The sequence below is a fragment of the Dromiciops gliroides genome, chromosome 1 (genome assembly GCF_019393635.1).
Source record: "Dromiciops gliroides isolate mDroGli1 chromosome 1, mDroGli1.pri, whole genome shotgun sequence".
Taxonomy (NCBI): domain Eukaryota; kingdom Metazoa; phylum Chordata; class Mammalia; order Microbiotheria; family Microbiotheriidae; genus Dromiciops; species Dromiciops gliroides.
Window position 1 is genome coordinate 54,083,628 of NC_057861.1, and position 24,663 is coordinate 54,108,290.

General features: G+C 42.1%; 1 protein-coding gene across 1 annotated transcript in view; it reads left to right on the forward strand.

Moving 5' to 3' along the window:
- The first annotated feature begins 397 nt into the window (after positions 1-397).
- The window catches only part of DOT1L (DOT1 like histone lysine methyltransferase), a 118,563-nt gene continuing 94,297 nt past the window's right edge, over positions 398-24,663 (forward strand). The window contains 1 exon segment of the mRNA XM_043980640.1: positions 398-547. Within this exon segment, the coding sequence (XP_043836575.1) occupies positions 467-547 (81 nt within the window). The 5' untranslated portion in view covers positions 398-466.

Below are 24,663 nucleotides of genomic sequence, written 5' to 3' on the forward strand. Positions count from 1 at the left end.
AGGAGGGAGGGCGGGCCCTCCGGGGCCGTGCGTGCCGCTCGGCTCCGCCCCTTCGCTCTTCGGCCCTCCCCCCCTCGCGTCGGAGGAGTGGTTTCGCCCAGCCCCTGGCTCATTGTGCTCGCCTCACGCCGGCCCAAGATGGCGGCGGCGCTGGAGACCCGGGGGCTGTAACTACAAAAGAGCCAGCGAGCCAGCAAAGGAGGGAGCGAGGGAGGGTGGGAGGGAGAGAGCCTGCGGCTCCGCTGCTGCCGCCGCCGCCGGTCGTGACTCCCGGGCCTCCGCCTCCCCCTGCCCCCGCCGCCGCCTCTCGCGCCCCTCCTCCCTCGTTGCCCGCCCGCCCCCAGCTGCCCTCCCTCGGCCAACCGTCCCCGCGGTCGCCCGCCCGCCTGCCCGCCCGCCGGCCCCGCTGCGCCCGCCCCGCGCCCGCGCCCACTAGTATGGTGCAGCGGCGGCCGCGCTCGCGATCATGGGTGAGAAGCTGGAACTGAGGCTCAAGTCGCCCGTGGGAGCCGAGCCCGCCGTGTACCCGTGGCCCCTGCCGGTCTATGTGAGTATCCGCGCCCCGGCCCCGCGGTGCCCTGCGTGTGCGTGTGCTAGCGTGTCCCCAGCCCGACCCCGCGGGGCCGCGAGGGTGCGTGTGCCCTGGCCCCGCTGGGCCCCGCTCCGGACGTGTGCCCCCCAGAGCCCTGCTCCCTCCCCAGCCCCGGGTTGCCTCCTCCCCTTCGGTCTGTCTCCAGGCACCCTTCTCTGCGTCCTCAAAACGCCCGGCTCCGGGCTGCCCCTTCTCTCCCTCCGAGCCCCCCACCCCAACTCCGGACAGCCCTCTCCCCAAACTTGCAGGCTCCTTCCTAGCCCTTGGCTTGGGCTACCCTGCTTGTATCCCACAGCGAGACTCTCTCCTTTCAACCCCCCGCTCTCTGCTTCCAAACTCCCCTTGTACCCCCTCATTTCCAGGCTCCTGCCAAGCCCCTTGCTTGGGCTACCACCCTCATGCCCTTGAGCACCCTCTTTCTAATCACTTCTCCCTCCCAAAACCCTCCCCCCATCAAAACTTCTGGCCATACCACTTGGCTCACAGGATCACTTTCAGAAGGCTCCGTAAACCCTTTCAATTCAATGGAATCAGTCAGTAAACATTTATTAAGCGCCCACTGTGTGCTTAGCACTGTGCTAAGCCAACCTTCTTGGTTGACCTCTCTTAGCTCCTATTCTTTAATTGCCCATTCACCTCCCCCTCCTCCTTTTAATTCTATACAATCCCCTCCTGAATTCTTCCCCCAAACCCCCTGGTAAGCCCTTTATGGGGTTACCACCCTTTTGCCCCTTTGGATTTTTCTTCAATTCCATACATGTTTCTCCCAACCCTATGATTTTGTATGAACCCTTGTTCTTTCTAAACCCTCTCTTGCTCTGTTTACCTGTTTCGTTCCCCCCCCCCCATTACCTAGACACTAAGCGTTTTCTGCCTTGTCCCGGCCAAGCCCCCCTCCCCTCCTGGGCCCCCCCCCCCTCGTTCTCCACTTGCACGTCTTCCACGCCCAGAACATTTCCCACCCACCCCTTCCCTTCCCTTTCCTTTCCCTGTCCAAAATAACCCACACTAATTCCAGACTCTCTTTCCACAACGATTCAGTCTCATCTAGGCAGGTTTCTCTCAGCCCTGTGTCTGCCCACTCTCCCACTGCCCTGTTTTTGTTGGTGGGGTTACTTGGGTATTTGGCTAGTCTTCTGCGGTATATAATGAGGGTGGAGGTGGGCGGCAAGTCACTGAGGGCACCGCATTCTCTCATCAATCACACGCAGTACCCAGGAGCCAAAGCAGCCTGTGAAATTGGGCAGTTGAAGTTATTTTTATAATTTTCCCCCCTGGTTTTCTGCTCCTCCTCTCCCCCCTCCCCTTCAGTCATGTGGGTATGATTCCTTTTTAAAAAAGAAAAATGCAGAAGCAATAGGGGAATTTGGTTTCTAAAATGGCTCATCCGTCTTGACAGATAAGCAAAGGGTTGGGGTGGAGAAGGGAAAGAAGAATGACTAATGAAAGGGGGAAAAGTTAAAAATTTTTCTTTTCCTAGAAGAGCTCACAATTTTCCACAGCTGCAATGTGGGTTTCTGAAACTTTCTAAGATGATGCATTTGTGTCAGTCGAGGTTGGTTCATAGGGGCAATCAGTCCATCAGCGCACACCTCTTAGTGTTTTTCTCCTGCTTCTCTCATTCTCTTGGGAAATTGAAGTGTTTATGCATGACTTTTTTTCCCCCAATGTCTGTTCTACCTACCTGTATTTTTGTTTAATATTCATTATATAGAAACTCAATAAATTATCTTCCAGTTGAGTGGATTTAAGATGGTTCTTGTTTTTAATCTGTTGTATTATAGTTTACAAGCAACTCAGATTGTTCCTTAGGGTGAACAAACAGCTTTTCTCCCTTCGTTTTGTATTTTTATTTTAGAATGGGATACTTGCCTCCTTGTGAATTGTAGGACCTGTTTAATGATCCCTCCCCCCACACTCCATGACAACATCTATGTTTAAACCAGAAAAGCCTCTCACCAAGTGGAAATTTACAAATGTTCACATACTTGATAAAACCCGGTACAGTTATTGGTACAACTCTCCTCTACCCTCAGAATGGAAATATTATGTTTCTTAGACTCTACAGGCTGAATTGAGTGTATTGTAGAAAGAAAATAAAATAGCAACAAATGATATCTATTTTGGTGTCATTTTACTTTGAAACTTTTGTTGGGTGGGGGTGGAGAGATGGCTGCTAGAATCAAATGTACTGGAGCTCAATCTAAGAAAATCCCTGATAGGCCATTCCTCTTTTGGAACGGAAAAATACATTTGTATATGTGTATGAATTATGGGAAACATCTTGCTTTGGGGTGGTGTAGATAGAAATGGCCAACATTTGCCAGGGTTCTTGGGTGCCTAATTCTGTGCAACTGTGGTTTCCCAAAACCCTGCCTATACCCGAACTTTATATTTCTGGTCATCCTGTTTCCAGAGAGATGTTGAGCCTTCCAGCACTCAAGCAGTTAATGTAGCTTTTCCTGTAGGGCAGCTCTGGGTGTGTTTGGGTCTGTGTATACAGTATAGACAGAGGGGGAGGGGAAATCTTTCAGTTGACAGTGTAATAAGGAAAGCTTTTTTTAACCTTGTCACCTAATCTTACTAGATTATAGACAAATGTTTCCGGGGAAATAGTGCTGGTTGCCTTCAGGTACATACTAGTTGTGGTTAATTAATTGCCTTTTTAAAAAAAAAGATAAAATAAGTGATATTTTAAAGCATGTTAAAGAGATTTACATGCCATTCTTTACGTTTGCATTTCTCTTTGTGGGCTTTTTTTGGGGGGGATAATTATAAATTTAAGAAACATCCTGTTATTTGGATGAATTTGTCTTGCTGGGTTGCATTTTTACAAAAATGAAGTGTCATCTGGAGACAGTGGAATATTTTCTTTCCAGCAGCTTGGTTGAAGAGACCATATGCCTTTTTTTAATGGTGTAAGGGGAAAAGGGTATTTTGTGGTGCAATCATAGCTTTTTGGCTTCCTGGGTTAGGAAGAACTGTTTAAACATTGCAGTCCCCTGGCTTTCTAATGTTCTGCTATCCTGAACTACAGACTTTTTCCCTCCCTGGCTCAAGCTGCATTTGGCAGGAGTGGGGTACGTGTGTGTTGCGGTCCTTCCAGAGCTGTTTGACGTCAGCCGAACATTTCTTAGTTTCACTGCACATTTTGCTTTAGGTTCCTGGGTGGTAGGAGGACACAGAGGTTCTGATTTTGTATATTTGCTCTTCTCCCCCAGATTAGATTCTTAGCTCCAGAGGACAGTATTTAACACGCCTTAATCTGAAGTGGCACCTTTCATAGTTTTTTTTTAGCCTTGCTTATTCCATTTTCGGAACGGAAAAATTTCCAAAGGAAAATGGGTGATCTTTCTCTTAAAGAAAAATGTATTTTGTGGAATACTAATCTCATGAAACTCTTATTTTGTGAGGACCAACTTGAAGAAAATGAATGATTCTTGAAATGTTATGGAATTACTCACTTGAATTAAAGTTGAAGGAATTTAGAATATTTTAATGTTTAGGAGCAAACAAAACATGGTTATTCATATTTGGACTCAGGCTTAGCTTTGCTACTAATTTGTTTAGCAAATGAGTGGCTTTAGGCAAGTCACTTCTGGGACTCCATTTCCTCATGCCTGTTTAAGTCATGGACTTCCAAGATTCTTCCATTTCTCATTCCAAACTCTTGACATATTCATCCACAGAAAATGGAGGTCTCAGTTAATTGCAGGTAAATACAAAAACCTTTTTCTCACATTAAGTGGATAGTCAGATTTCATAAAGAATTAACCCTGCTATTTATTTAGTCTATTGCATCCTTTTTTTTTTTTTAAAGCAGTGTTAGAGCCACTTCCAAGATAGGAGCTCTAACCTATTTAAATAGATTGAAAACAACTTTTTTTAGCTAACACCCATATGCCTGTCGGGACTTGGAAAGAACCTAAGAAGATGATGTGAAACATATATTTCCCTTCAAGACTCATTAAGGCTGTGGGAGGGGATGCAAGGGTGTTTCAGATAGAGCCTCCCACTGGCTTATATACAAAACTGAAAGTATGACTTTTTCCCCCCGCCTTCTGCTTCCTTCAAAGGGAAAGGCCCTGATTTTCTAATGAATACATGGTGAGCAGTTGTGTCCTCACCGGGCTGTGTTGAATAGAGCATGGTGAGTAATCTCTCCCTGTGACTCAGAAAATATTTTCTGATGCTGACCTCCATTTTTATGAGTGCCCTCCTTAATCAGAGCTCAAATGGGTTTACTCTTACAGAAGTATAAATTAACTCTTTGACTTCTTTTGGTGGACAATAACAATAAGTTTAAAGAAGGAAAACTAAGTGGTGGAAATTGCTATTTAGAAGTAGATGCCACAAATAGGATTAAAGCTTTTCTTGGTATTTATGTCATTTAAATATAACATTCATTAAGCAGTTGGAGATTGGAGGTCCCAGAGTTTGGGACTGGATAAGTTGGTTTGAGAATCATTAACATAGAGATAGTAATTAAATCCAGGGAGCTGGAGTGTTAAGCATAATAACTGAATGCAGTAAGGCTGGTTTAGTGGGAAGAGAACACTGACCCTGGGTTATAGTCCCTTTCCTGCCCCTGTATTGTAATGTGACCTTTAGGTAAGTCATTTGTCTCTCTGGATTTCATTTTCCACATTTTAAGAACAAATGAGGCATTGGGCTAGGTCAACACAAACTTTCAGTCTGTCTACCTACTGAACAGGTTTCTCCATCCTTTTAAGACACAATTATCCAGTTCTTCTCCTTTTAAGGTATGTCTAGCTCTCTCTAGTTTTGAAAGCCAAACAAACCACTACTTGTCTCCGCCCCCACTTTATCTGATGTACTTTTTCTTTTTTCATTCATAGCTCAGCTGCCTGAAAGGTATAATCTAGACTTTCCTTCCCCACCAGGAGTTTAGAGTTGGAAAGGACTTTAAGGGTCATCTTGTCTAGATTCGACCAGAAAAGGAATCCTCACTGGGTGTCAAGAAGTGGACTCCAGCCTCTTCTTAAGTGTCTCCAGTGAGCCTGGTCAGCCCATTACACCCTTGGACCATGGTGAAGTAGTATGGAGCCTAAATTGACCTTCTTGCAATTTAGGCTCATTGTTCTTCTTTCTGCCCCTGGTTGGGCAAGTCACATCCTTCTTTCAAAGGAAAGACTTTAGCCCTACCTTGCCTCTTTTTCATGCTAAATATTCCCCTGTGGTTCAGACTATTCTCCTGATGGTGGATTCTGGGCCTTTCCCTTCCTGGTTGTCTCTCCCGGTTATCAGTGTCTTACACTGTGTCTGGGGCCTGTAAGAGGGACTATCACTTCCTCATTGCTAGCAGTTCTGCCCCTTTTGTAAATTGCATTTACTGATTTGGCTGCTGTGTGACTTCTTATTGCCCTAGCACATGGGCGTTGCAGACTGCTAAAGCCTCAGAATTGTTGGATAGAGTGCTGTCTAACCAGGCTGTCGAACTGCTCTTGCCACAGTGACCAGTGGCTTTCTGTTAGATCCACTCATTATCTCTTATTTTTTCTGTACCTCATTTGCTGCTTTTGTCAGTAAATGCTTTTGGGATTTTGAAAATAGATACTCCTTTTGACCTTTTCTGTGATCCTTTCCACTTTTTTTTCTTTTTTTCTTTGAGGAGCCTTTCTTCCCTTGCCCATTTACCATGCTCTGTTTGTAGTTCTATATATGTCTTTTCCTGCCTTCTCCGCTTACGTGGAACATATAGTTTATTTCTTTTTTTTTTTTTTTTTTGGTGAGGCAATTGGGGTTAAGTGACTTGCACAGCTAGTAAGTGTTAAGTGTCTAGGCCACATTTGAACTCAGGTCCTTTTGACTCCAGGGCCGGTGCTCTATCTACTGCGCCACCTAGCTGCCCCCCATTTAGTTTATTTCTAAGTGAATGAAACCCACATTTTCACTTTTAGCCCTTGTCCATAGTGCATCCTGTCAACTCTTTAAAACAGGACTTGCCTAAAAATGAACTCATTTACTTGCCCTTGGATTCCCCAGTGTTCCCATGTGGTTTGCCTTTCCCAAATCTCAGTAACTGACCTACTACCTCATGAACGGCCTATTGTGCTACCCCTTCTTGCCTTCAGCCTCCTTAAGTGTTCTTGTGAGTAGGGATTTCTTGTTCTACCTGACCAAGTATGTTCAAATGCTCTCATACCTTACAAATCAAGGCTAAAAAAACCCATTCTTAATTCGATGAGGAGGCTACTTGGAGGTGTTAGGTGATGACTTAGAATGACTTTTTTGCTTGAAGCAACTGGAATACTGTCATGAACTCTCCTCCCCCCAGTTTCCAAAGACCCTGACGTCTTACCTCATACCTTCCTCTTCTTACTCTATTTCAGAGGAGGTTACCTTTTTCCTCACCAAAGCCTCTGTACCAAAGGTTATTTTCATGGAATCCATAAATTTTTTTTTTTGGTGGGGCAACGAGGGTTAAGTGACTTGCCCAAGATCACACAGCCAGTAAGTGTCAAGTGTCTGAGGCCAGATTTGAACTCGGGTCCTCCTGAATCCAGGGCTGGTGCACTGCTTTATCCCCCAAGTCCATAAACTTTTTTTTTGCTGAGGCAATTGGGGTTAAGTGACTTGCCCAGGGTCACACAGCTAGTAAGTGTTAAGTGCCTGAGGCTGGATTTGAACTCAGGTCCTCCTGAATCCAGGGCTGGTGCCACCTAGCTGCCCCTTTTCTCTCTTTCTTGATTTTTTTTTTTTTTTTTGGTGAGGCAATTGGGGTTAAATAATTTGCCCAGGGTCACACAGCTAAGTGTCAAGAGTTGGGATTCGAACTCAGGTTCTCCTGATTCCAAGGCCGGTGCTCTATCACTGCGCCACCTAGCTGCTCCTAGAAATTTATTTCTAAGAATAAGCTATTTTCTCTTCGAATTTAAATGATTTTTTTTTTTGGACTTCAGAAACTGTACTAAAAATTAAATTTTAATTTGGTGAATAGAGTGCACACCTTGTAGTCAGGAACAACTCAATTCCAATCCATCCTTGGACACTTAGTAGCTGTCAAACCCTGGGGTACAGTGACCCCTTTAGCTCTCAATTTCCTTATCTGTAAAACAGGAATAATGTTTACAGTATTTACCATGTGAATTTGTGAGACTCCTTTAATAACTATTTAAAGTGCTTTGTGTACCTAAAAACAGTATGTAAAATGTCTTCTAAAAATTTGAACTAAATAGATCATACTTTAAAAATTATAGGACACTTTGAAAATTTTATTTCAGAAATACCTGTGTTGAGTGAAAGAGGGACTGGTGTCAGGAGACCCAGCCTGAAGGAAGGCTAGAGTAAAAGACTAAGTGTGAGGTGATGAGGACTGGCCTGCATCAGGGCAGTGGTGGCAGTGTTGGGGGGGAAAGATGTTCTATATGAGGGATGTTATGAAGGCAGAAAAAAGACAAGACTTGGTAACTAATTGGATATGATAATGGGTGAGAGAGTAAGGAGTCGACTAGATTGTAAGCTTTGGTGAGTAGGAGCATAGTGATGCCCTCAATAGTAATAGAGAATTTAGGAAGAAATGAAGATATGGGGGTGCGGGTGGGATAATGAATTTAGTTGTGGACATTTTGAGTTTCAGTGTCTAAGGACATCTGATCTGAGATGTCTAAAAGGCAGCTGGGGATGTGAAACTGGGGGTCAGAAGAGAGTTTAGAGCTGGATTGGTAGATCTGAGAACCATCAGCATATGATCATTGAAATCATGGGAGCTGATGAGAGCACCAAATGGACTAGAATTAGAAGGGGAAGAGGGCTCAGGGGAGAGCCCTGGGGCACACCCAGGGTTAGTAGGAGTGACCTGGATGAAGATACAATAAAGGGAAGACTAGAGAAGGATCTGTCAGATAGGAGGAGAATCAGGAGAGAGCAGTGTCACAAAAACTTGTGGAGGATAGTTTGAAGGAAGTGATTGAGTGAGAGGCCACAGAAAAGTCAAGAATGAGGATGGAGAAAAGACCATTGGATTTGTCAGCTAAGAGAGCCTTAGTAACTTTGGAGAGAGCAGTGTCAGTGGAATGATGAGTCCCGAAGCTAGAATACAGAGAGTTAAGAAGAGTGATGGGGGCAGCTAGGTGGCACAGTGGATAAAGCACCAGCCCCGGATTCAGGAGGACCTGAGTTCAAATTTGACTTCAGACACTTGACACTTACTAGCAGTGTGACCCTGGGCAAGTCACTTAACCCTCATTGCCCCACCAAAAAAGGAAAAAAGAAAAAGGAAAAAAAAAGTGATGAGAAAAAGTGGAGGCACACCTTTAGCCACCAAAGGGAAGAAGAGGAACATGCTTTATCACGGATTTTCTAGATTGCTTTGATCAGAGGTTTTAAGTCTTTCAAAGTTGTTTTCACCATTGAATTTGTATTTCTGCATGAAACTCTTTGTACAACTACACTTAACTCTGCTTTGTCAGAATCATCTAATGCCTACTTCTCCTTCCTCTTTCTCCATGTTTAAACTCTTGTGTACTCCAAACATGAAAAATAGTTCTATTCTTTTCACTCTTTTCTCCACTAGTATGTATATTCCTTTTACCTTCTTTCCCCTCTTAAACAACCATCACAGCACCCATCCACCCTTAGGGTTTCTGCCCTTTGAAAGTAAGGTTCTTAAGGAACAGTTGTTTCTCCCATTAGATTTAGTATTTCAGAGGGCAGCTAGGTGGTGCAGTGGATAAAGCACTGGCCCTGGATTCAGGAGGACCTGAGTTCAATTGTGGCCTCAGACATTTGTGTGACCCTGGGCAAGTCACTTAACCCCAATTGCCTCACTTAAAAAAAAAAGTTAAATAGAAGAGTTTATATTGGGGGCAGCTAGGTGGTGCAGTGGATAGAGCACAGGCCCTGGAGTCAGGAGGACCTGAGTTTCAAATCTGGCCTCAGACACTTAACACTTACTAGCTGTGTGACCCTGGGCAAGTCATTTAACCCCATAGTATTTCATCATCAGCCCCTACCAGTTACTCAGATTTTTGCCTTTCACTCTTTTGAGTATATTTCAGTTTCTACTTGGTCTTTGATCTTACATCTGAAATATTTGGTGGTCCTCTGTTTCAGGGCTTTTAAAACTTTTTCCACTTGGAACCCCTTTTCACCCAAGATTTTTATGTCATTCTGAGTATATAGATATGTAAAATAGGCATAACCTTTTACTGTTAAATTTTTTGTGGGGACCCCCCCACATTCAATTGTGGAACCCCATATGGGGTTGAGACCCACAGTTTAAAAAGTTAGGCTCTATTTCATTAAAGATTCCCCCCCCCCTTTTTTTTTTCCTCCTGAGGAGGATCTACTCAAATCATTCTTGCTTCTAAGTCCATATTTTTTGCTCTTTGGAATGTTGTATTCCAGTATACCTGTTTACCGAAGGTGCCAGGTTTGGTATGATGTTCCCCATTGTACTTGCTTCCTTGTTTGGTATTGGAACTCCTTTTCTGGCTGGCTTGCAGTATTTTTTCTTTGACCTGGAAACCCTGGATTTTGACTATGATAATCCTGGTTCTTGGTTAAATCCATGCATTCTCTCTATTTTTGTAGCTGTGGTAGATGTGTGGGCAGTAATGATTTCTCAAAATAGAATGTCTTGTATTTTAAGTAACTTTTTTCAGGGAGTCAGATGATTGCAAAATTATCTCCTTGAACCATTTTCAGATCAGTTTTTTATATCAGAATTTTTATTTAATTTTTTTCAGTCTTTAGGTTTTGGTTTTCTTGGTTTTTCATACAGTCTCTGATCTCTGTTTGATCTAGGCTAAAATCAAGATATTTCTTTAGCCAAATTTGACACTTTCTCTTCTAGGCTCTTTTGTTTCCAGGTTTTAATTCATGACCTTTTATTTCTTTGTTCATCTTTTGTTTTCATCATTATTAGGTATTCATGCAATTCTTTGTAAAAAAAATCCATTTTTCCTGAGTCTTTTGGCAGTTGTAGTGGAATTAATCTCTTTTCATTTTGAATTTTGGTTGTTTCTTGACCTATAACAATTCCTTATAGTGGTTGGTGTCTTGGTTTTTTTTACGGGCTTTCTTTCTGAATTGGAATTTTGGGTTATGTCCAGATTTTGCCCTGGGGGACTTAGGAAGTGCCAGGGTTGCCAATTTTAGTGGCTTGCTGTAACTTCCAAGGTCCATACTGAAGCTGTCTGACCACATTGGGGCTTTTCATGAGAGCCCTCTGTTTTCAATGTCACAGGCTACAGAGAGCCTTGGGAGACTATAGGTTTCTCTGACTGGTCTCTCTGGTTGTGGAAAGCTCTTGTCAGTTCTTTATATTGGGGTTTTTATATGGATTAAAATTTTTTTTCAATCTTTTTTCGATTTTTATTTTAGTATCTCTTGTTTTGCTTGTAGGTTTGTCTGCTCTTGGTACTAGCTTTTTGGCCATTTCATTTTTTTTAATTAAAAAATTTTATTTTCATTTTTATTTTTAAAATGTCATTTTCTTATTACCTGTGAGCTTCTGGCAGACTTTTTGTACAGTTAGGGTAGATGAAGTAACGCTAACTCCTCACTGGATTTCCTTATTGTCATTTGTTCTGGGGTTATTTTTAGGTTGGGTTTTTTTTTTGTTGTTGGAGTGTCTTTTCTCTGTGCCTGACTCATAACTTCTTTCTCTCTCTGCTCAAACTCCTGCTCTCACATTGAGGGACTTCAACATACACATTATTCTCTTGATAGTGATATTCCATTATAGCTTAGGTCCTCAAATCTCTTCAAATTCCTCTGACCAACTTCTCCACTTTTGGTTTGTCCTCAAAAGCATGCTCTGAAATTCCTGTCAGATTATACTTTCCTCTTATTTTATTTTTCCCTAATGATTACTAGTTCTCACTGTGACTTCTAAACCCTACCTTGTAGTACTTTTCTAGACTATCATGCTTCCTCTGTATATGCTCTTCTTTCTCCTTTCCCAGTTTTGACCCTCTTAATGAACCAATTAACTCTCTACTCTCTTCTACACTTGAATACCTTGCTCCCTTATCAGTTGCCATTTACGCCTCACCAACCCCCAACTCTGAATTACTGTCATCATTTGCCCCATCTGCTCCTGCTGTACTGAGGGAAATTAAATCATGTGTACTGGATCCTCACTGTTTAATGAGGGGATTCTTTATCCCATTCATTTCAGCAGTCCTTTCAAACCTTTTCTCTCTGTAAGCCTCTCTCAATGCCCTTATCTCCACCCCAGCCCCTAGCATAGTAGTAAGTGCTCGTTGGCTGACTGACCCTCTGAGTGGTAGACCTTGCCTCTCTCATAGGCATCTCACAATCCCTTGACATCATCTCCTATCTATTTCTTTACTCTAGTTTCTGACAAAGATACGGCCCTTCTCGCCACAGCCAATTCCTCTCTAGAGATTAATGAATGAAAAAAACACTTATTAAGTGCTTACTGTGTCCCAAGCACTGAGCTAGGGCTATAAATAGAGAAGTTAGTCAGCACCTGATTTCCACAAGCTCACATCTAACAGGGCTGATGGCAGTGCCTGGGCACAACAGCAAGTGGATGACACAGTTGGGAACTCAGCCCACCAGTAAGTGTTTATCACTTGGCACCTCCTGGCTGAAGGGTTCACAAAGCATTCTTTCTGTGTGGGCAGGTTTTGTTGTCTCACTGATGTGTACAAATTGACAGTGTCATAGAGGCTAGTTTACCCTGGGTCATCTAGTCTTCTCTGGCAGAGTTATTATTTTAATTTAATAAGATGATACAATGCTGTCCTGCTTGCCTGAGTCCCCTTCTAAATTTCCTTCACCTCCCTCCTCCAGCTTTTGTCAAATCAAGCAAAAACATTTCTGGAAATGTAGGCTTCATTTTGCTTCTCAAGTGCATCACTTCCCTTCAAGAGGGGGAAGCAACTCTTTCATTGCATCCACCATCATTTGGAAAGCCTTTTAAACGTGTTTAATTGATATTACTGTGGTCATTGTCTAAGTTGTTCTGCTCATTTCACTTTGCATCAGTTCATGTGAAACCTCCCAGGTTTCATTTTGTTGTAGGGTAGTAAGAATTCATTATTTATATTCTAAGATTTGTTCTGCAAGTCTCTAATTTGTGGGCACCCAATCCTTAGATCTAAGGATGTCTTTGATAGCGTAAAAGCTGCTGTAAAGTTTTTTTGTATTCATGGGCCCTTTTCCCATGTCTTTGATTCCTTTTGCATATATGCCTACTAGAAGATGGTAGCTCTCCATCCTGCCTATTGTAATGATTGGAATGACGCCACCTACTGGAGACTTGCTGTGGAGAGCTCCACCATGAGGAAAATGCCTCAGAGGCATTGTGGCCTTTCCTTGGCGTCAGGAAATGACGTTTGCTCATGGGTGCTGTCTATCAAGTCTACTAGCCAATCAACTGGAGGAGCCTCCTATGGTCTGGGAGGAGACAGGAAGGAGGAAAGGGAGCCTGCGCAGAGAGTGCTGCCTTTTTTTGGCTTCCTGACTTGATGGTGGTGGCGGCAGAGGACTTCACAGGAAATTTGAGGAAAGATAGGAATGCCAGGCTGTTAGAATTCTGTTCTCAATCTTTTTCTTTCTATTTTCCAATAAACCCTTAAAAACCTAAACTCGTTTTATCAGTGATTTTTAGTCAGTTTCCCCCAAACTGGGGGAACACATTAGAATCCACATTTAGAATCTTAAATTACACACTATCAGAATAAGTAAGGGCTCAGGTGAGGTATGTTCTGTTCCCCTTTCTCTCTTAAAAATGTCGTGGATAAGGCTGACCTACCTGCATAGTACCGTGAAACTGCTTTCCTTAATTTTTAAATATGCTTCTATTAATTCAGACTAATTTTAGGGTGGACTCCCCCCCTTTTTTGGGGGGGGCAGTGAGGTTAAGTGACTTGCCCAGGGTCACTCAGCTAGTAAGTGTCAAGTGTCTGAGGCTGGATTTGAACTCAGGTCCTCCTGATTCCAGGGCTGGTGCTTTATCCACTGTGCCACCTAGTTTCCCCCTGGTGGATTTTTTTTTTTTAGCCTAGCTTGTGGTCAGTTGACTCAATGAGCATACAGTGCTATTGATAACCTAGAAAGTCTAATGCACCCTAATTTTTAGGTTCTTTTTTCCTATTATGATCTTTTATAGTCTTTTACGTATTTGAGGGAAATTAGTCCTTTCTCCAATCTTAGAGATTTCATGTCAACCATCAGAGAGATCTCAAGTATGTTTTTGCTTTGTTTTTGTTTTTTGTCAGGCAGTAAGGGTTAAGTGACTTTCCCAAGGTCACACAGCTAGTACGTCTCAAGTGTCTGTGGTCACATTTGAACTCAGGTCCTCCTAAATCCAGGGCCAGTGTTTCATCCACAGTGCTACCTACCTGCCCCCTCAAGTATGTTTTTGCAAACATTTTCTCATGCCCACAGTTTTTTCTTCATATACTTTTTTTTTTGGAGGCAATTGGGGTTAAGTGACTTGCCCAGAGTCACACAGCTAGGCTTCATATACTTTTTATAGTGTCTCTTCTCCCCCCCCATCATTGGCTTCAAGTGGCTACACATTTGAGTTTGGTTGGTACAAGCAAAGGAGAAAGTGTCCTGTTGCACTAGGGAGTAGTTGCTGTCCCATAGCAGCCTTTGGCTGGATTGGAGTTGTGTAGATGATTCACTGCTGAGTTGTTTTTCTCACCGAGGCCTCTTCCCTGAGCAAAAAAACATTCCATGGGAGGCAGAATGAATCATAGCTATCAATGATAGAAAGCACTTACTAGATCATTGACTCATCTCCTTGTCTGAGTACATTAATTGAAGCAGCGTCAACGATTTTTGTCCTCCTGTTGCATTTCTTTCTAGCCCACTTGATGATTAAACTGTTAAAACTTTTTTGAATTGGTGTGACTCCCATTTCTGCACACTCAAACATGATATTCCATCATTGGAATGCAACTGAAAAAACTTCAGATTCGATAAGTCACTGAATATCTTTATGAATGTCATTGAAGTAATTGCTTAAACTTGTGGCATGTTGGATAGAAGCCCCCTTTTCCAAAATAGGGAGGGTCTTAAGTATTGTTAGATGGCTAAAGGAAGTGGATGGCTTTTTTTTTTTACTGGAAAACATATATTGAAAAACTATGGGGCCTTTGGTCTAGGAGTATACAGTGAAACTGCTGAGCTGCAATTGGTAGGCTAGAATAATAGTGGACCCATAGCCAGATGGAGAGAGCTAAATGTGGAACCAAAGACTAGGAATAGGGACTTCACTTCACTATAGAAGAGAGAAAAGAATGCTTTTTTTCTTTTCCTTTTCCTTTCTTCTTTTTCCTTCCTTCCTTCCTTCCTTCCTTCCTTCCTTCCTTCCTTCCTTCCTTCCTTCCTTCCTTCCTTCCTTCCTTCCTTCCTTCCTTCCTTCCTTCCTTCCTTCCTTCCTTTCGGCAAGGTAAGTGACTTGCCCAGGGTCACACGGCTAGTAAATGTCAAGTGTCTTGAGGCTGGATTTGAACTCGGGTCCTCCTGACTCCAGGGCCAGTGCTTTATCCCCTGCGCCACCTAGCTGCTCCAGAAAACCTTTTTTAGGGTAGCCAAATTTGTTAGGAGGCGCAAAGGGCTCTTTTTGAGAGACCAAACGAAGGTTTTTTAAAAACCTATATTGGTTGGAATTGGGGCGTATTTGAAGAGGTATTGGGTAGTTCTTTAAAACCCCAGTAATGGGCAGTGTTTGGGTTATATCTCAGCTGTGTGCTGGTGATTTTCAAATAAATCTACTTTTCCTGACCCAGTCTCTGTTGACCTCCAATCTCCAACTGCCTTTCAGACATCTTCAGACATTTTCCAGACATCTCTCATGTCCAGTAGACATCTTTCCCTCTAACCCTCCCCCTCCCTCTACTCCCTACTATTGTAGAGTTAGCAACACCATCCTCCCCATCCCTCAGGCTCACAACATAAGAGTCATCTTGGATTCCTCTCTACCTCTCACCCGTGTACCACCACATCCAAGGCCTGTTGATTGTATCTCTCCTTGGACGCTGCCACCCCTCTAGTGCAGACCCTCATCACTTCACACCTGCACTACTGGGGTATCTGGTGTGGGTGTGGTGGGTGGGTTTGTGGGTGTCCTGCTTCATGTCTCTCCCTGCTCCTGTCCATACATCCCTTGTTCAACCACTGATTGAATAGATTACTCCACCCAGTTGGGTGTGTGTGTTAGTCTCTCCTTGCGGCAACTCTGTTGAGCTTTAGGTTTTAGAGCCTTTTCTGATGAGTATTCAACCACTAAAAGTGATTTCGCAATCAAGTCACCTCTTCCTACTCAACAAACTTCAGTGGCTTCTGTTGTCTCTGGGATCAAATTCAAATGTTCTGTTTAAAGCCCTCCTAGAACATCCCTCCCCCACTTCATTCACCGGTTCCCCATGCTTGGAAGTTCTCCCTTTTCCACCTCGATGGCTTCCTTTAAGCCCCACTGAAATTCCATCATCTACAGGAAGCCTTCCTCAGCTTCTCTTAATTCCAGTGCCTTCCCTCGGTTGATTATTTCCTATTGATCCTGTGTAGAGCTTGCTTTGTATAGTTTGCATGTTGTCTCTCTAACCCCCCCCCCCAACCCCGCTTAGATTGTTTTTGTTTGGTTTTTTTTTTGTGGGGCAATGAGGGTCAAGTGACTTGCCCAAGGTCACACAGCTAGTTAAGTGTCAAGTGTCTGTGGACAGATTTGAACTCAGGACCTCCTGAATTCAGGGCTGGTGCTTTATCCACTGCGCCATCTAGCTGCCCCTACCCCCCTTAGATTGTAAGCTCTTTGAGGACAGGGACCTAAAATTTTAGAGCAGGGCAGGAATTTTCATTAGCCTGTCCAACTTGTTCGTTTTATAGATTCGTCCAATGGTCTCATTTTGCCAGATTTCCTTATCTTGTTTTCCTCATTTAAAAATGGAAATAGTGGATTTAAATCTCATTTTGTGAGACAAACTGGTATCCTTGTTGAAATTTACTTAATAAATTTTAATAGTTTTTCATAGACATCTTAAAGATGGTTCTCTTTGGATTATTTTCTTTTTCACATATTTATTGTGCTTTTTGGTATCTTAAGACAAGATACTGGAGTTATCTGCCAATATCTAATGTGATGGTGTCTCACTAAAGCGAAGAAATATTGGTTAATAGGGTTATTTTATTTTATTTTTTTTTAAAGAAGGCCATGGCCAAGGGGGATTTATATACCCCACACTCTATCTACTTACAGGCTTTTGGGTTACCCTCAAGTTGAGTGGCTTGATCAGGTACAAGTGGCATCTTTGGCGTGAAGTTATAATAGTTTGGCAATGTCCCAGATGCTATTCCTGAAAGGAAAGTTTAAATACAGGGCAAGGACGTGATGATCCTAGATATGACTGCTGCATTGGCATGTCCTACCTCCTTTTCTGGTCATGAGGTCACCCTGCCAAACTGGGGGCAGCTAGTGCTGCAGGAGAGATGTGTTGACAGACACTGGCCTTAACCCAGATTCAACCTGGGAATTGTTCTCCTCACTGGTCACAAACCCAAGCTTTCAGTTTGGTTGAGGAGCCAAGGGTGTAGCAAAGCTCGAATGGCCATCCCCTTGTGACCCTGCTATGTGACTATGTGTTTCCCCACTTTTAGGTTGTGACTTTAGCCCTTTGTGTGTCATTGATTTCATGTTTGAATGCCTCCACAGTCTGGACGGGAGCCAGAGATAAATCAGACCTGGAATGTAAGCCTAGATGTGACCCAGAGGTTCTTTACAGTTCTTGGCCATTGGGAATAATATCGGGTCCCAGATTTAAGCTGGGGTTTGCCATCATTATTGGTGCCTGCTGAATTCAAGAACAGACTACATGCCTTTGGTAAACACTACTGATTGCAGTTGCAGTACTCTGCAACTAACGGACAGTCACTCAGTGATTTGGCATAATTTAATTGGAAATGAATTGTATTCAACCTGATTGAATTTTTCCCAGATGGGGTCAAACCCCCCCCCCCCATTTTCTGTTTTTTAATTAACTTGTTTTTTATTTAGTTATTTACTTATCTATTTATCTATTTTTATTTTTTTTTTGGTGAGGCAGTTGGGGTTAAGTGACTTGCCCAGGGTCACACAGCTAGTAAGTGTCAAGTGTCTGAGTTCACATTTGAACTCAGGTACTCCTGAATCCAGGACTGGTGCTTTATCCACTGTGCCATCTAGCTGCCCTTTAAAAATGCTTGAGTGCCCACTGCTCAAGGAATGTTGCTGGCTTGGTGTGGGGTGAGGTAGGAGAACAAGGTTGTAGAGAGTTTCAGTTTTCAGGTTGGAGACCAAGGACAGCATGGAATTCTGGCTCTGCTGAGTTACTTTGTGACTTTGTGTAAGTCACTTAACTTCGTTGGAGTTGTAACACTAGATGTTAAATAGATGATCTCTAGGGTGGTGGAATGGGCACTGAACTCAGAAGCTCCGGTTTGAATTTCTAGTTCTATCATTGTGGAGAATGGAAAGACTTTAGGGAACCGTGTAGTTGGTTATTGGGGAAAGTCCTCAAAGGCTATGGAGATTTATGCTATTTGGTTTTTGTTTGTTTTTCTTTTCTTTTGAAAAATTGTATTTGTTTTTGAAATGGAAAACCTTTGTTAGAAATACCATGGTATTACGTTGAGTGATATCAGTGGTTTCAAGGTGTGTTGGAGTTGTTTGTTTGAGTTTGGGAGGTCTTTTTTTTTTTTCCCCATGCCTGGTGGGGCCATCCGCACACCAATATATGAATTTATTGCTTTCTTGCCTTCTGAATACGTGTGTTCCTGGGAAGGGGGAGGGGTTTGGGGGTGAAGGACAGGAGGGAGGTAGGAGAGCACGTCAAATTTGAAAATAAAAGCAGAAAGAGGCACTTTGTCATTCTTCCTTTTTCTTTTTTTTAATACTTCCTCCTTAATCTGGTGTCATTGTCTTCCTCTTAATATTTGCCTATGGTATCTTATTTTTTATGGGCTAACTCAGATAACCAGATTTGTTAGACTTGTATGTAAAGTAAGAATCAGTGGTTCTGAGGGACTTACTCCTATGAATAGAGTTCAGGTTTCACTGAATGGACACAATTACATTGATCTAGCCTACTTAGATAGAGGTCTCTTATTTTTACAAAAATTTATTTTATCATGTAAGTCCAGCAAATAAAACTACATACAATGGCACAGATTCCATTTGTAAAGACGACTTCACAATAGCAGGGAATGAAATTGATGGGGCTAGGTATCTTTACTGAGAGATGTATTGATACTTATATTTTGAATGGTAGATAATCCACTCTTGTGATCTGGGCAGGTGTAATACTTCTGTACACTTACACACTGAATTAGAGTGCTGAGGGGTCAGTCACAACATCAGACACCCTCAAAGCAGCCTTTCCGAAGCTGGAGATTTATTTTCAGAGATCTCTTGTACTTCTTTCTCAGTCTTTGGATCTGTTTGAAACACCATAGTGCTCATATAACTCAGAGCTCAGATAACTGCTTCCTGATGTTAGGTATTCCAGAGACAGCATATTTTATTTCTTCAAGGAAATAGAAATATTTCTCAAAAAATACATATTCCATGTATGAATTAGGAGGAAAGCATTGAAGAATGAGATCTATTTCTATATGTGCATTGTAAGGGACTAAAATTCTGCCTAGTCTGTCTAAAATATCTAATGAGTAGTCACCTAAAATTATAAGCTTTAGCAAGAGTTAGACTTTTAAGCATTTATTAAGAAGAATAAGAATTTGGTGAAGAGAGGCTTAGATTCATCTATTTATCAAAGGGGAGAGTGCATTTTTAGCTCCACTCTCCACCAGAGTCCAGACGAAAAAAGAGTGAGACCCAGCCTTGCCCCCTCTTCCTTCCACAAGCAAATGTCACTTCCTGACGCCAAAGAAAAGCCCCACGGCTTGCTCTCAGATGCCTTCTCCTCATGGCGGAGCTTTTCCAGCAGTTGTCGTCATTCCAATCATTACAGCATGCATACATACATACATACATCTATATGTCTGCACACAACACCTGTGATTTGAGATTTTTGTCCTGAGAGAACCACTAAAGGTGGCTAACTCTAGGAAGATAAATATTGCCTTGAGAAAACACATCTCCTGCCCCCAGATTTTTTTTTTAAAGTGAGGCAATTGGGGTTAAGTGACTTGCCTTAGGGTCACACGGCTAGTAAGGGTTAAGTGTCCAAGGCTGGATTTGAACTCAGGTCCTCCTGACTCCGGGCCGGTGCTCTATCCACTGTGCCACCTAGCTGCCCCCAGATTTTTCATTATAACTTATTCACTACAAGTGGATGAAATCAATAGAGCATATAGTTCTCCTGAATTTGTAAATGTAGAATATTCTCTAAGGTGCAAGAGCATGTGCTGGGGGGCAGAATTAGAGCTCCAGAATTTCAAGACCTGTTATTTCATTCTGTTTTCCATTAGAATGTGTTGTCTTTCTTGAGTTCATAATAGAGAATGCTGTCGTTGCCTGAACTTTGGCATAGTCTGTATCTGGGAAATGTAGGTGTATGGTTAATTAGAATACCTTCAGAGAATAGGATGTTTGGGTTAATTGAATTATATACAGGGTGTTCTAAATGTCTCAGTGCAGTTTTAAGCTGTTAAAGTTTAAAACAGCCCTGAGACTTTGGGAACATCCTATTTTTAAACCCTTATTGAAAATCTTTGGAAAGTGTCATGTTCTACTTTCCTTCCTTTCCAAGGCCAAAATGGTGAACATAGGACCCGTCCAACTTTGGGCAGATTGCTTAACCTCTATGTATTAGTTTCCTCCATTTGTAAAACGTGGGGTTTGGACTAGTTTGTGTAAGGTGGCCTAAAGTCCTTTATTTCTGTTTATCTCTGATAATTTCTAAGCACCTCAGGGTTAGAATTATAAAGGTTAGAGGTAGGAGATATTTTGCAATTACCATCAATGGACAGAAAGGATGTGGGAGTTTGGGTTTCATAGATTATCCTAATCACTTCTAAGGCCTCACCTCTGAGAGTTCTCCCTACACAACACCCCCAACAAAAGAGTCATCCGGCTTCTCCTTGAAGGAAGGACCTTGGTGAGGATGCACTGGTGTGTTTTTTGGATCATCTTAATTGGTAGGGACCCCCCCCCAAAAAAAACAAACAAACACCAACCCAAAACAGTGATTCCTAGTTCTGCCTTCTGGTGCCAAGCAGGACAGGTTCAATCCCTCTTGTGTTGTAATGATGTGCCCCCTCTTACTTCCCTCTAGGCTCCATATCTTGTTTTAATCTCTTAGGACATGACTTCACCTTCCTAATTGCCCTCCTGGGTGTCCTTTAGTTTGTCAATGTCCTTCCCCAAAAGGAAGGCTTTACAAAATTCCTCATGAGTTCTTTTTCCCCTGTGGAGAGGAAGTACAGTTTAGTGGAGAGTTGGCTTTGGGATTGAATCATTCACTAATCTGTGTTCTGGGACAAGCCATTTAACTTTGGGTGTGTGTTCCTCATCTCTAATGTGGGAATAATATAACTTGTAAAGTCTTACAAGGATTGGTGAGGAAAGTGTTTTTGATAACTTTTTTTTTGGATTAACCTTGTGATTTCCTAATTTCCCTCCCATTTACTACACTGTAAGTATTTTGTGTCATTAGGCACATGTCCTTTTGCCCCTACTTGAGGGCAGCCTTTAGCACAATGCCCCTGGTACATACTAATTGACTAATTATTAGATATTGACCATTGTTTGACTGACTGAGTGCTGGTAAAGAACTCCCTGTGCCCTTGCAGATCAACACCTACTCTGCAGCTTAGATAGTCTTGGAGAGTTGCTTAGGACCTAGAAGTTAAGTGACTTGCTCAGGGTCACATAGCTGGTGTGATGTCAGAGAAACAGCTCTGTCCTTATGTCATGTTCCTTCTCCAAAAAATATTTATTAAGTGTCTGTGTGTCAGACAGCTGGGCATAAAAAGAAAAAACTTGAAATAGTCCTTGCCCACAAGGAACTGACATTTTATAAGAGGACAGCAATATATCTAGCTATAAAATACTATACAAAATACAAAATAAAGCCAAGTGTGAGGGCTCAGCTGGAACTTGAGTTGAGCCTGGTGGGAAGCCAGGGCTGGATTCTCTGAAATCAGGAGCTCTGGGGACACCAGAGTAAAGGAGAGCAGTGTGTGTCTCACCATCTACAGTCATTGGTTGAAGCCTGCATTTGAAGTGTTTTAAATGCCGCAAACATGAGTTTGGTTGGAAAGTCATTGTGACACTCCTAGATTTGTATTTTAGGAAAATGACTTGTGCAGCTATTTAAACAATCTCCATCATGGTCAATTTTAGATGTCTCAACTTTTGTCAGACCTTTCCAGGAAGGTTTTATCTGCATGATATAGTTTAGTGTTCAGTGTCATAGAGCATTGAAGAGACCCTAGAGGCCATTCTCATTTTACGTGAAGACCCTGAGACCCAGAGAGGGTAGGCAAGTCACTTGTGTGAGATCCATCACCCAGGCATACCTGGGAAGGTGCTAGCTGTGAACCCACTGCACTGTCTACTCTGGTGTACTGCTTCACCCCCCTACCCCCAATCTCCTCTATCTAAGCTCTTTGAAGGCAAAGGACTGTGATGAGTTTTGGCTTCTTGTTGTCTAGTGTGGCACCTAGTACTCTTAGCAGGTGCTGAATACGCTTTAGTTGAACTGAACTGAACTTTCATGTAAAATTTCAGTATAGAAAAATTCTAGTGATTTCCCACCCCCAACACCCAGCAAAGAACAATGAATATATACCTATTTAATTAATCAGAGTCTTTGTGGTTTCTCGTCATTCTGAAGGTAGAAAGGGGGCTCATTTTTCAACATATTAGTTTCTCCATGCTTCTCTGAGTGACTCACTTTAGAAATAAACATGGTCATTGAAAATTCAGGAAAAAAAACTAATGTGGTTGCCATTGAAATATTGATGATATTGGTGATGCTGAGTTTTGGATTAGGTTTGTAGATTTGGCTTTTGTAATGTTTTCTGCTCTAGTTCAGGTAAGTTCATTTTACAAATCTTCATTGCTTAGAGTTGAAATGTTCACTATAAAACCACAATAATTATTATTTTTTTATTTTTAATTTTTTTAGTGAGGCAGTTGGGGTTAAGTGACTTGCCCAGGGTCACACAGCTAGTAAGTGTTAAGTGTCTGAGGCCAGATTTGAACTCAGGTACTCCTGACTTCAGGGCCAGTGCTCTATCCACTGCGCCATCTAGCTGCCCCCACAATAATTATTTAACATTAAAAGACTAGAAGTATTTTTTATCTTCATGGTATGCCTTTCAGATAAGTGGAGAAAGGTAGTATTTTGAATTTTTTCTTCTTCCTTTCCCCCACCCCCATTAATAAGGCAAGAAAAACAAACCCATGTGCAAAACAAAATTTGCTGCTGTTGTATAAGTTCTCCTGGTTCCGCTCACTCCACTTTAAATTCACACAAATATTTCTAGGTTTTTTTTTGAAACCATCCCCTTAATAATCACTTCCTATAGCACAATAGTATTCAAGCACGTTCATATGCCATAGTTTTGCTCAGGCGTTCCCCAATTGATGGGTATCCCCTCAGTTTCCAATTTTTTGCCATTACAAAAAGAGTTATTTTGTACACATGGGTGAGTTTCCTCTTTCTTTGATCTCCTCAAAGATAAAGACCTAGTAGTGGTATATTGCTAGATCAAAGGGTATGTACACTTTAATAGCTTTGGTGCCATAGTTCCAGATTGGGGTGTGTGTGTGTGTGAGAGAGAGAGAGAGAGAGAGAGAGAGAGAGAGAGAGAGAGAGAGAGAGAGAGAGAGAGAGAGAGAGAGAGGGTGAGGGGGGGGCAATTAGGGTTAAATGACTTGCCCAGGGTCACAGAGCTAGTGTCAAGTGTCTGAGGTCAGATTTGAACTCAGGTCCTCCTGACTTCAGGGCTGGTGCTGTATCTACTGCACCACCTAGCTGCCCCCCAAATTGCTTTCTAGAATGGTTAAACTAGTTCACAGCTCCACCATCAGTTGCATTAGTGTGCCCTTTTCTCCCATAGCCCTGATGGAAGGTAGTTTCCCATTTATGCATAAGAAAACTTGGAGAAAGCTTAAGCATTTGAGTAGATAGTATTTGTAGATAGGTATTTTGCCACAGTGTGTAAATTAGGGATGCAAAAATATGACACTGTTCAATAACTGTCTTCCATAAGCTTTGCTTAGTAAGGTATATAAATGGTGGCTTTTTGGTAACTTGAATCAAATGCAGATTCCTTTTTGGAATTTTGAGACTTTCACAACCTTTCTCCAGCTTATCTTTATGGGCTTCTAATTTTTAATGTAATCAAAATTATCCATTTTGCATTTCATAATCTCTGTGTCTTGGGCATAAACTGTTCTCCTTTCCAAAGATCTGAGAGGTAATTCCTTCCTCTCCCAGTTTACCTTTTATGTCTAAATCATGTACCCATTTTGACCTTATATTTTAGTATAAGGTGTAAGATGTTGGTCTGTGCCTAGTTTCTGCCATCCCATTTATATTTATATCTCCATTTTCCAGCTGTCATCCTTTATCATGATATGGTGTTCTAGCCCATTGTCCATGTGCATGTTTCCTTTGACATGTCATGGCCTCCTTTTCTCACCGTAGGTCTTTTCATTGCCCTTTGGGTTTTCTATCATTTTAATTTTTCTGATGAGTTTTCTAGTCATGAAATCATATTAATTGTATCATCAAGAAAATATTGGTTATCAGGACCTTTGCAATAATGAAGAGTTTGGAATTGTTGAAAGCATTGATTTCCTAAATGCATTTTAATCTGATTCTTTTATTCAATTCTGGGCACCTATGATCATCTGCAGTGTTGGTTGTTAAATACATTTATTGATAAGACTAATTTGACAGTCTTTTTCATCAGGATAAGGTATTTTTATCTACTTTTTTCTTCTATTAAATTGAATTCTAATGTGTTATTTATCTATGACATGAAGTAGCTAGGTAGCGTAGTGGATAGAATGTTAGATTTGGAGTGGAAGACCTGAGTTTGAATTCTGACTCCCACACTTACTGAGTTGGCTCTGGACAAGACATTGAATCTCAGCTTCAGTTTCCTTATTTGTG